This window comes from Heteronotia binoei, chromosome 2, assembly GCF_032191835.1.
Source record: "Heteronotia binoei isolate CCM8104 ecotype False Entrance Well chromosome 2, APGP_CSIRO_Hbin_v1, whole genome shotgun sequence".
NCBI classification, from domain to species: Eukaryota; Metazoa; Chordata; class Lepidosauria; order Squamata; family Gekkonidae; genus Heteronotia; species Heteronotia binoei.
In genome coordinates this window covers 192,093,413-192,106,374 of record NC_083224.1, presented here as the reverse complement: position 1 = coordinate 192,106,374, position 12,962 = coordinate 192,093,413, and the positions used below count along the sequence as shown (strand labels likewise).

Here is a 12,962-nt window from a genome sequence, read left to right as displayed (position 1 = left end):
CCTCACAGGGTGTCTGTTGTGGGGGAGGAAGGGAAAGGAGATTGTGAGCCGCTCTGAGACTCTTTGGAGTGGAGGGCGGGATGTAAATCCAATATCTTCATCTACCTCACAAGAGTGTCTGCTGTGGGGGAGGAAGGGAAAGTAGATTGTGGGCTGCTCTGAGACTCTGTCCTTGAAAGGGCAGCTGCTGTGAGAGCCCTCTCAGCCCCACCCGCCTCACAGGGTGTCTGTTGTGGGCGAGGAAGGGAAAGGAGATTGTAGGCCACTCTGAGACTCTGTCCTTGAAAGGGCAGCTTCTGGGAAAGCTTTCTCAGCCCCACCCTCCTCACAGGGTGTCTGTTGTGGTGGAGGAAGGGAAAGGAGATTTTAGGCCGCTCTGAGACTCTGTCCTTGAAAGGGCAGCTTCTGGGAGAGGCCTCTCAGTCCCACCCACCTCACAGGGTGTCTGTTGTGGGGGAGGAAGGGAAAGGAGATTGTAGGCCGCTCTGAGACTCTGTCCTTGAAAGGGCAGCTTCTGGGAGAGCTCTCTCAGCCCCACCCTCCTCACGGGATGTTTGTTGTGGGGGAGGGAAAGGAAATTGTGAGCCGCTCTGAGTGGACGGCGGAATATAAATTCAATGTCGTCTCCTTCTCCTTCTTCCTTTTCTTGTGAAATACTTCTTTTTAGTTTTTAGTGACACTGCGTTCCCTGACCCAGAACCAGCATTGTCTGAGAGAATGGTCTAACATTAATTTAATTCAGTTTTTAGATTTATAGCCCGCCCTATCCCGCAAGCGGGCTCGGGGCGGCTCACAACGATAAAACCACAGAGTTAAAACAATACCATAAAAACAGACATTACAGAACAGGAGCAGCACAGCAAACTATCTTACAGACACAGGCGGCAAACAGCACGCGGCGGATGGCTAACAGCCTAGCACAGGGGTCCTCAAACTACGGCCCGCGGGCCAGATGCGGCCCGCTGAGGACGTTTATGCGGCCCGCCGGGTTATGGCAAAATCAGACCGGAAGTGATGTTTGACCTAAACTCGCGTTAGCAACGCACACTTCTGGCACTGGGCTGAGGCGGCAGAGACAGAGTGTGAGGCGATACCGAGGTGAGGTGAGTTCCCAGGCCGGGGTGTGTGGTGTGGGGAAGGGAGAGAGATGCAGAAGACGGAGAACTGACAGCCTGCAGCCTTGTACAGTAACGGCAGTCCGGCCCTCCAACAGTCTGAGGGACAGTGAACTGGCCCCCTATTTAAAAAGTTTGAGGACCCCTGGCCTTGCATAACACCACAATGGTGAAATGCTGGGGGATGTGATTACTTTCTAAGGACGTCCGCTGGATTAATTAAAAGCCTGGCGGAATTCTTCGAACAAACAGATAAGCTATGAAACAGTTGTCATCAAAAGCGCCCCCTGCGGTTTAGCCATGAGTATTTATACGTTTATAAATTCGGCTTCTTCCCCCACCTTCCCTGGGAGACAAGGCTCAGGCAATTGTACAAGCACCTTCAGATCAAATTAAAAGCAATTAAAACAGCAAACAATATATCAGATGGCCCTAAAATGAATTGGTTTTATCACCGCCCTGTGGGAGGAGGAGGTCTTGGGAACTCAAAGGCACAGTAGGCTGTCTGCTGAGGCGCTAGGCCGTCGGTACACCAGCCAGATAGCCGAACTCTCCTTAGCGTGCCTGGTCAGGCCAACACATTGAGTATCAAAGATCTTTGGTATGGGGAGTACCTTGAAGGAAAACACCTCTTGGATGAGTAATGCCGCCCCCCCCAACCCTTTGTAAGATTTGAGGACGTTTTCTTACTCCCCATTCCCCCATGAAACATGGCGTCAAAACCCAGCAAGTCTGAACTTTTCAGCATTAAGAACTTTTTAGCATTCAGAGAGCCAGGTTGGTGTCGTGGTTAAGTGCGCGGACTCTTATCTGGGAGAACCGGGTTTGATTCCCCACTCCTCCACTTGCAGCTGCTGGAATGGCCTTGGGTCAGCCAGAGCTCTCTTATCTGGGAGAACCGGGTTTGATTCCCCACTCCTCCACTTGCAGCTGCTGGAATGGCCTTGGGTCAGCCAGAGCTCTCTTATCTGGGAGAACCGGGTTTGATTCCCCACTCCTCCACTTGCACCTGCTGGAACGGCCTTGGGTCAGCCAGAGCTCTCTTATCTGGGAGAACCGGGTTTGATTCCCCACTCCTCCACTTGCAGCTGCTGGAATGGCCTTGGGTCAGCCAGAGCTCTCTTATCTGGGAGAACCGGCTTTGATTCCCCACTCCTCCACTTGCAGCTGCTGGAATGGCCTTGGGTCAGCCATAGCTCTGGCAGAGGTTGTCCTTGAAAGGGCAGCTGTTGTCAGAGCTCTCTCAGCCCCACGCACCTCACAGGGTGTCTGTTGTGGGGGGAGTCGGAGATTGTGAGCCGCTCTGAGTCTCTTGATTCAGAGAGAAGGAAGGCGGGGTATAAATCTGTAATTCTTCTTCTTCTTAATGACAGCTTCTAAATCAGTTTCCCACTAGCCTTAAGCTACTCTCACTCTCCTCGGTGGGGCTTTCGTCGGATTCCGCACAAACTGCCCCGAGGCTGCAACTTGCTCCGGCCTTTTCCGCGCAGCGAACAAGATCCTCTGAAAGCCAGTTTCTGTTTGCCGTGTGAAAAAGGCGAAGCGAGTTGCGGCCCCGGGGCAGATAGTGTGAAATTGGACAGAAGCCCTGTGGAGAAGAGGAGTGTGAGAGCAGCAGACGGCCAGTGGGAAATCGGCCCTAGTCTGCCCTTCTGGTTCCCAGCATAGTGGAGGGAGACTCCTGTCTTCGCCCCTGCGAGTTCTCTGAGTGTGGCTGCCTTTTCCTCAATAGCATCACTTGAAAATTGAAGATGGAGAAGACCTGCAGCATGACTTTGAGCGGCTGAAGCAAGCCATGGAGATGGTGGGGTTCCTTCCAGCAACCAAGAAACAGTGAGTCACGCTACTTTGCACACTATTCTGTTTGGTTGCCCCCTCCCCGCGCACTGGAGGGGGACAATGTGTGGATCAGACTGCCTGTCTGTAGCAGCTAGAGCGCTGCTTGTGTGTGGGCCACAGGTCACATGGCAAACTTTTTAATTAGGGCACTTTTAGCCAGTTCTTCCTCCAAAGGAAAAGAGCCCCGTGGCACAGAGCGGTAAAGCTGCAGTACTGCAGTCCAAGCTCTCTGCTCACGACCTGAGTTCAATCCAGGCGGAAGCTGGGTTCAGGTAGCCGGCTCTAGGTTGACTCAGCCTTCCATCCTTCCGAGGTCGGTAAAATGAGCCCCCAGCTTGCTGGGAGGAAAGTGTAGAGGGCTGGGGAAGGCAATGGCAAACCACCCCGTAAAAAGTCTGCCGTGAAAAGGTTTCGAAAGCAACGTCACCCCAGAGTCGGAAACGGCTGGTGCTTGCACAGGGGACTACCTTCATCTTTTTCCTCCGATGGGCTGTTCTCCCATCTGCTCTCCGCTGCCCTGTAGGTTGTAGCGGGCTGAGCAGAAGCACCTCGATTGGCTGCCCCATTCCCCAGTGTGATGCCAGAGGGGGGACGTAAAGGTGGATCTCCCAGCTCCAGCTCCTGGTCTCACATGCTAACCAGCTAGGTCACCCTGGCTCCCAGTTGGACAGAGCCATTTGTCCCAACGTCTCCCAACTTTGAACGTGGCTCCTGTGGCAACTTCTGTAGCTTTATTGATTTGTGCATGCTCTTTTTTTAAAGTGGGTCGCCGCACCTTAGTAGGTTTGGACTTTATGGCCACCGTACCCCAAAGGTCGAAGAACTCTGGTCTTAAATGACCCCAGTAGACGTCGAGTTGGCAAAAGGAAAATAATTCCCCTTTGCGTTGCTTATTGCTTTAGCCTTTTACTCAAAATGGATCTTGGGGAAGAGTTTGGAGAAGGCCCTTTCTCTGCCTGAGATCCTGGAAGGCACCCCCCCCCAAGGCAAAGTACCCCCAACACAGCTGGAGGGGTCCAATCTAGAGATGTGAAGGCCCAGAAAAAAAACGGAAAAATTTGGGAAAAACCCGTGGGTTTTTTCCTGAAGCCTTTTTTGTTTTGTTTTTTTCCGAAAAATTGGAAAAAATTGAAAAAAGAAAAGAAATTGATTATGGAACGTTTTATTTTAACATGAGGAATAAAATATTTTAAGACAAGGTGTTCAAATATTTTCCAAAAAGTATGAATGGTATCATTATTCTAATTTCTGTGCACTGAGGACAAGCAAGTCCTAGGTCGTGCCCATTCATTGAAACTTAGTCCTGCATGCCCTTCTAGACACTTCCCCCCCTCTGCAGTTAATTTGATGAAAATAAGTTTTATTTTTATTTAATACTGGGGAGAGGAAATATGAATAATTGTTCCTTCTGAATTTTTAAAAATTGTTCTGTGGAGGTTTTTTTTGTCTGTTCCACATAAAACTAGTAAGGGGTTCAGGAGGGTGTTGCCCCATTTGTTACAATGACAAATAAATATTATTTAAAAAGTAAATTCTGTTTGTAAGCCTTGTTTGGATACCCTATATATTTAATATGGTAGTTGTGATGATTTCATGCCAAGTAAAATTGTCCATAGTCATATTTTATGTTCCTAAAGTAACAGAATGACTTTCGGTCTTGGAAGAGAAAAAAGAAGTGCTAATGTAGCATATTAGTTTTTTCAATTTTTCCAAAAATTTCCGAGGGTTTTTTCTGGAAAAAAACTGGGTTTTTTCCCGAGCTTCAAAATTTCTGAAAATTTTTGGAAATTTTACATCTTTAGTCCAGCCCTCGTCTTCTCCCCAGGACCTTCTGTATGTGGAGCAGCTTCTCAGCCCAGATCATAAAACCAGGCAGCTGTTAAAAGGGGAGGACAACAGATAGGGGAAGTCTTGGCCTGACCCCTTGAAGGGCTTAAGGGTGGGGGAGACACCAGGCAACACACCTCTGGGAAGGGCCTTCCACAAGCAACATAGGGTCTGTACTCAAGGAAGATTCTGCAGTGATTTTCCTGGCAACAGTTCTCTCTTGAGTGGATCAGGGGCTGCTCTTTATGTGTTTCTGTTTTGCTCAGCGCTGATGCTTGTGCTGAGAGCTTTTTTGGATGTTTTTAACAGAGTGGGGGGGGCAGGGCTTTTTTTGTAGCAGGAAAAAAGGTAAAGGTAGTCCCCCTGTGCAAGCACCAGTCGTTTCCAACTCCGAGGTGACATCGCATCGCAATGTTTTCACGGCAGACTTTTTACGGGGCGGTTTGCCATTGCCTTCCCGACTTTCCCCCTAGCAAGCTGGGTCCTCAGCTGAGTCAACATTGAGCCGGCTACCTGAACCCAACTTCCGCCGGGATCAAACTCAAGTCGTGAGCAGAGAGCTTGGACTGCAATACTGCAGCTTTACCACTCTGTGCCTCGGGGTTAGCTTTGTAGCAGGAGCTCCTTTGCATAGTAAGACACACCCCTGATGTAGCCAATCCCCCAAGAGCTTACAGGACTCTTTGTACGGGGCCTACTGTAAGCTCTTGGAGGATTGGCTACATCAGGGGTGTGTGACCTCATATGCAAAGGAGTTCCTGCTACAAAAAAAGCCGTGGGGGGGGGGAATTATAAATATTTTAAATATTTAGCAGTTGGGCATGGATTAAACCTGGTGCCCGAACTGTCTAGCTGAAGAGAGAAATCATTCCCTGCTTTTCATTGCGTCTTTCCTTCCCCAGGATTTTTTCAGTGCTCTCTGCTATCCTTTACCTTGGAAACGTCACTTACAGGAAGAAGGCAGCTGGTCGGGATGAAGGACTGGAAGTGGGGCCCCCCGAAGTGCTAGACATCCTCTCTCAGCTTCTGAAGGTATCTTGCACCTTGTTTCTAGATTCTAACATAATCTCCAGGGAGGTGAAGGATGGCTGCTGATCAAATACATGATCTGCTTTTGTCAGGGATGGGAGGAATATGCTGAACATGAGCCAACAGTGTGATGCGGTGGCTAAAAAGGCAAATGCAATTTTAGACTGTATCAACAGAAGATCATGTGGTGTGATGGTATCACTTTTCTCTGCTCTGGTAAGACCTCACCTGGAATACTGTGTTCAGTTTTGGGCACCACATTTTAAGAAGGATATAGACAAGCTGGAACGGGGTCCAGAGGAGGGCGACAAAGATGATGAGGGCTCTGGAGACCAAGTCCTATGAAGAAAGGTTGAAGGAGCTGGGCATGTTTAGCCTGGAGAGGAGGCGGCTGAGAGGTGATATGATCACCATCATTCAAGTACTTGAAGGGCTGTCATCTAGAGGATGGGGTGGAATTGTTTTCTGTGGCCCCAGAAGGTAGGACCGGAACCAACAGGTTGAAATTAAATCAGAAGAGTTTGCGGCTCAACATTAGGAGGAACTTCCTGACCGTCAGAGCGATTCCTCAGTGGAATAGGCTTCCTCCTTGGGAGGTGGTGGGCTCTCCTTCCTTGGAGGTTTTTAAACAGGCTAGAAGGTCATCTGACAGCAATGAAGATCCTGTGAATTTAGGGGGAGGTGTTTGTGAGTCTCCTGTATTGTGCAGGGGGTTGGACTAGATGACCCTAGAAGTCCCTTCCAACTCTAGGGTTCTGTGAATGGGTATCTGGGGGTGGCCATGCCTGAATATCACATGTTGACGGCTCTGCCAGAGAGAAAAGAGTAGACAAAGAGCTCCTCTATTCCCGTATTGGTTAAAATTCTCACCTTGTGCATTCTGCTGTGATTGTGCCAAACTATTGGATTCAGAGCAGCGGTCGCTACATTGTGTTCCAGAAGGTTTTGGTGAGCAATCCCACAACAGGAAGTTTATCAAGCTTCAGGTGCCGCTCATGATCTTTCAAGTTCTTAAAATGGTTTGGGACAAGGGCACTTAATAGATCACCTCTGGGTACGTACACCTGCTCTCCAGTTAAGATCTTCTGGAAAGGTCTTTCGTAGCATGCCCCTCAGTTCCTAAGAACATGAGAGAAGCCATGTTGGATCAGGCCAATGGCCCATCCAACCCAACACTGTGTCACACAGTAGCCAAAAAACCCAAAGCAAACCCAGGTGCCATCAGGAGGTCCATCAGTGGGGCCAGGACACTGGAAGCCCTCCCGCTGTTGCCCCTCCCAAGCACCAAGAATACAGAGCATCACTGCCCCAGACAGTTCCAATAGTATACTGTGGCTAATAGCCACTGATGGACCTCTGCTCCATATTTTTATTTAACCCCCTCTTAAAGCTGGCTATACTTGCAGCCACCACCACCTCCTGTGACTGTGAATTCCACATGTTAATCACCTTTTGGGTGTAGAAGTACTTCCTTTTATCCGTTCTTTTTTTTCCCCCCTCGACGTAAAAACAATTTTATTGTGGTAATATACGGTAATAATATCCAATAATAAGAAAAATAATACAAAATTAATACCAATACCCATACGTTGCTCTTTCTCTTTCCCCTCCCCCCATATCATGACCCCCGCCTGTGTCAATTACTTAAATTGCTAATAATAAAAGGTAATTATCAATTAAAGAACCTTATTAAAAATCTTATCTTTAAAAAAAACAAAAAACCCACAAAACTTTCTGTAGAAGTATAAACAAACTTAATAATTATAATCCATCTTCATTCTTCTCTTGTAATTTGTATAGTCTTTATCCAAAAAGAAAAATGGAATCAAAATGAAAAAAAATAGCATTAGTTCATTAATAATAACTTCAACTATTATCAACAATCACCCAATGTCCCTTTTCAACATATTTTTGAAATTTCTCCCACTCAATTTTAAACTTCTCCATCTCCATAGTCTTTTAAGATTCTTGTAAGCTTGTCCATTTCACTCCAAGATATTACTTTCTGTATTATCTTGCTTCCATAACTGCGCATATAACTGTTCTAACCCGACTGCTCAGCAGTTTCATTGAATGTCCACGATTCCCATATTGTGAGAAAGGGAGAAAAGTACTTCTTTCTCTACCTTCTCTATCCCATGCATAACCTTGTCAACCTCTATCATGTCACCCCTCAATCAACGTTTCTCAAAGCTAAAGAGCCCCAAGCCCTTTAACCTTTCTTCATAGGGAAAGTGTTCCAACCCTTTAATCATTCTAGTTGCCCTTTTCTGCACTTATTCCAATGCTAGAATATCCTTTTTGAGGTGCAGTGACCAGAATTGGTAGAGAGTATTCCAAATGAGTTTGCACCATACAGGGGAATTATGATACTGACTGATTTATAATCACAAATTATGAACCAAATGACTACTTCAGGCAGGACACCCCCCTATTAGAACAGCTTTCCACAGATCTTTACAGAAATGTTGTCTGTTGAATTTTGACTGTCGGGTATTTTCCCCAGGAGTTTCATTTTACTTTCTCACATATATGATCTGCTATTTTAGGGCTTGACAATTGTGTTGGTTTTTAACTGTCTTCTGGATTCTCATTTTAATTCAGCTGTTTTTGCAACTGCGCTCTTTTTTGGATTGTTGTGGTTTTCGTATGTTTTTTGTTTTGTGTCGCCCCGGGAGCTGTTGCTTCTTTTTTTCTTTCCTTTTTTTAGCTGAAAGGAACTACGTATGAATGGTTTAAATCAGGGGCGTCAAGCATGTGGCCCGAGGGCTGAATCAGGCCCCTGGAGGGCTCCTATCAGGCCCCCAAGCAACTGGCTGTCATCTGCTTCCTTCTCCCTCTCTCTTGCTTCCTTCTGCTTCACAGCTTGCTTTGCAAGGCTTGCTCAATCGCACAGGAGCTACAGAGCAAAACCTCAATTTTCTCCATTGGCTGAGGCTCCTCCCTTAGGGAGGAAGGAGGGAGGAATAGCTTGCTTTGCCAGGCTCTCTCAATCGCACAGCAGTGCTACTGAGCCAAGCCTCTCTTCCTTCTATTGGCTGAGGCTCTCCCCCCCCCCCAGTCCCCTGGGGAAGGAAGGAAAGAGCCCGAACTTCCTTTGTCCATTTCTCTGGATCCCATGGGAGAAGTACAAAGTAAGCATCTTTAAGACCAATGAGTGCTAATGTTTTAAGCATGTTTTATTTTAAGTTCTTTTAAAAAATCTTTAATTGTGTTTGTCTGTGTCCTTTATAAAGTTTAACAAAGCAGGAGTCAAGTTGTACCTTTAACTCCTCCTTTGTTTAACTGCTTCAGACCAACACGGCTGCCCTCTTGGATCTTTATAAAGTTTATATCTCTGCTACCTAATCTTAAATAGGTACACACATGGCCCGGCCAGACACGGCTCGGCCCAACCCGACATGGCCCGGCCTAACAAGGTCTCATTTATGTCAGATCCATCCCTCATAACAAATGAGGTTGACACCCCCGGTTTAAATAAACAGAATGACAGGATTGTAGCAGTTAGAAGGTCCAACTCGGCTATGAGAGGCCTGGGTTCCAATCCCCATTCTAGCTCAAAGTTTGCTAGGGAAGAGGCTGCTTGCACTCTCTCGCTGGCCTGCCTCACAGGGACGTTGCGGGGACCGTGCGAAGAAGTAAGACCCCTCTGCCCCCTGGTGGAAGGGCAGGGAAGCACTTGGACTAGGCAGACAGGCAAGACCTGCTCTCTTGTGCCCCTCACGCCTGCATTTTCCTCCCCACCTGTAGGTGAAACGCGAAATCTTAGTGGAAGTGCTGACAAAAAGAAAAACGGTGACCGCAAATGACAAGCTCATCCTGCCTTACAGCCTTAACGAAGTGAGTACCCTGCAGCCGCACCTGTGGAAAGGAGAGCACGGGGTGGGATTAAAGAGGGCCAGCTGGGGGGGGTGGGGCAGAGAACTAGGGCTTTTTTGTGGGAAGACTGGCCTTCTGAGTTGAGACTGGGGAACGCTGGCTCGAGTTTGGTGTCATGAGAGCCGGCTTGGTGGTGTGGTTAAGATCAGCGGACTCTAATCTGGACAACCGGGTCTGATTCCCCACTTCTCCTCCTCCACATAGAATCTTAGAGTTGGAAGGGACCTCTAGGGTCATCTAGTCCAACCCCCTGCACAATGCAGGAAACCCACAAACACCTCCCCCTAAATTCAGAGGATCTTCATTGCTGTCAGATGGCCATCTAGCCTCTGTTGGAAAACCTCCAAGGAAGGAGAGCCCACCCCCTCCCGAGGAAGCCTGTTCCACTGAGGAACGGCTCTCATGGGCAGGAAATTCTTCCTCATGTTGAGTAACATGCAGCCTGCTGAGTGACCTTGGGTCAATCAGAGCTCTCCCAGCCCCACCTACCTGACAGAGTGTCTGTTGTGGGGAGGAGAAGGGAAAGGAGATCGTGAGCCACTCCAGGTGAAGGAAAGGTCCCCTTTGCAAGCACCGGTCGTTTCCGACTCTGGGGTGACGTAGCTTTCACAACATTTTCACGGCAGACTTTTTACAGAGTGGTTTGCCATTGCCTTCCCCAGTCCTCTATGCTTCCCCCCCCAGCAAGCTGGGGACTCCTTTGACCGACCTCGGAAGATGGGAGGCTGAGTTAGACGGCTACCTGAACCCAGCTTCCGCAGGGATCGAACTCAGGTCGTGAGCAGAGCTTAGGGCTGCAGTACTGCAGCTTTAACACTCTGCGCCACGGGGCTCTTCCAGGTGAAGAGGGGAGGAGTATAAATTTAATCTCTTCCTTCTCCTTTGCAAATGTTGTCAAGGATCAAAACGTGCCACTAATAAGGAATGACTTCTTCCCCAACTTAAGGCAGTGGGAATTTTATTTATTTATTTAGTAAATTTATATTCCGCCCTACCCCAGGCTCAAGGTGGATCACAACATAATCAACACTCTCGCAGGAGTTGCCCTTTCAAGAACTCCTACAAGAGCTCTGGCTGACCCAAGGCCATTCCAGCAGGTGCAAGTGGAGGAGTGGGGAATCAAACCCGGTTCTCCCAGATAAGAGAGCTATGGCTGACCCAAGACCATTCCAGCAAGTGGAGGAGTGGGGAATGAAACCCGGTTCTCCCAGATAAGAGAGCTCTGGCTGACCCAAGGCCATTCCAGCAGGTGCAAGTGGAGGAGTGGGGAATCAAACCCGGTTCTCCCAGATAAGAGTCTGCTCACTTAACCACAACACCAAACTGGCTGTGCACTAGGGTTGCCAATCCCCAGGTGGGGGGCAGGGGATCTCCCGGTTTGGAGGCCCTCCCTTCACTTCAGGGTCATCAGAAAGCGGGAGGGGGGGGAATGCCTGCTGGGAACACCATTATTTCCTATGGAGACCAACTCCCATAGGGTATAATGGAGAATTAATCTGGGGCTCTGGGGGAGCCTGTTTTTTGAGGTAGAGACACCGATTTTGCAGCATAGCATCCAGTTCCTCTCCTCAAAAGACCCTCCCAAGTTTCAAAAGGATTGGACCAGGGGGTCCAATTCTGTGAGCCCCAATAGAAGGTGCCCCCATCCTTCGTGATTTCCAACGGAGGGAAGGCATTTAAAAGGAGCGTGGTCCCTTTAAATGTGACGGCCAGAACTCTATTTGGAATTCAATGGTGCTTGTCACAACCTTGCTCCTGGCTCCACCCCCAAGGTCTCCTGGCTCCACCTCCAAAGTCCCCAGATATTTCTTGAATTGGACCTGGCAACTCTACTGTGCACTCAAACTGGGCCAAGAGAGTAAAAGGCCAGCCTGGCCACAGCGGTGCCCTGGGCCTCCACAGAAAGTGAACGGCCAGCAGCACGCTCCTGAGGTTTGCCTTTGCAGCCTCTTCCTGTTGCACTTGTGAGTCTAGAGATGCTGCTGTGGAAAGGGCAAGAGAGGGCCCCTCCTCCGGACCCCTTCGCGGACCGGCATGGTCTGCAGCAGCTAAAGCGGCTGTCTGAGGGTTGGAGGGGGAAGGATGAGATGTCAGCTCCATCTAAAGCAGGGGTCCTCAAACTACGGCCCGCGGGCCAGATGCGGCCCGCTGAGGACGTTTATGCGGCCCGCCGGGTTATGGCAAAATCAGACCGGAAGTGACGTTCAACCTAAACTCGCATTAGCAACGCACACTTCCAGCACTGGGCTGAGGCGGCGGAGACAGAGTGTGAGGTGATACCGAGGTGAGGTGAGTTCCCAGGCCGGGGTGTGTGCGGTGTGGGGAAGGGAGAGAGATGCAGAAGACGGAGAACTGACGGCCCACGGCCTTGTACAGTAACGGCAGTCCGGCCCTCCAACAGTCTGAGGGACAGTGAACTGGCCCCCTATTTGAAAAGTTTGAGGACCCCTGATCTAAGGTTTGGAGCTTGGCTGTGGACAGGAAAGTAGGGGAAGGAGGCTGTTTGCTGCTGCGAGGGGGTTGTCTGACTTCGGAGGATGGCGGAAGACAGGAGGGCCTGGCGTGACTCGTCCGTGGGGTCACAAAGAGTCAGAATCGAGTGTGCAACTGAACAACAAAATTTGTGCGTTTCCTGCCTTGTGCAGGGGGTTGGACTAGATGGACCCTGGAGGTCGTTTCCGACTCTATGATTCTATGCTAGTGCGCGCCAAGCCTTTCTGAAGCAGGAAAAAAATTAAAGCCACGCTGAAGTTGCCAGCAGTATTCCCTATCAGCTGAGCGAGTGTGAGCCAGCTCACAGCTTTTTCGCCTCCAGCTCACACCTTTTTGTCTCAGCTCAGGGGAAACGGCCTCGGAGCAAGCTAATTTATGCAGCAGCTCACAAATTTAATGCCGGTCGCTCACAAAATAGAATTGTTGCTCACAAAACTCCACAGCTTCGAGGGAGTGTTGCTGAGCGTGGGGTCATCTCTGCTCTGATATTGTCTTCCTTCCCTTGTGTGGGGTGGTGGGAGGAGCCGGAGCATTCAGGAGAGGTGAAACTGAAGTGTGCCGTGTGTGTTTTCTCTGCAGGCTATCACTGCCCGCGACTCTATGGCCAAGTCGCTGTACAGCGCACTCTTCGATTGGATAGTTCTGCGAATTAATCATGCGCTTCTCAACAAGAAGGACATGGAGGAGTCTGTTACGGTACGTCCCCCGCAAGGGGCAGTTTGACGGCCAGTTCATCTGAGGAGGGCAGGGGCAGTGCTCTGGTGGGTGGGCATCGGGGCG

At 49.3% G+C, this 12,962-nt stretch overlaps 1 protein-coding gene across 1 annotated transcript in view; it reads left to right on the top strand.

The window, feature by feature from the left end:
- Nucleotides 1-12,962, top strand: part of MYO9B (myosin IXB) — a 113,789-nt gene that overhangs the window by 21,607 nt on the left and 79,220 nt on the right. The window contains exons 5-8 of the mRNA XM_060232757.1: nt 2,848-2,948; nt 5,684-5,813; nt 9,561-9,650; nt 12,762-12,878. Of these exons, the coding sequence (XP_060088740.1) occupies nt 2,848-2,948; nt 5,684-5,813; nt 9,561-9,650; nt 12,762-12,878 (438 nt within the window). The remainder of the gene's footprint in view (nt 1-2,847; nt 2,949-5,683; nt 5,814-9,560; nt 9,651-12,761; nt 12,879-12,962) is intronic.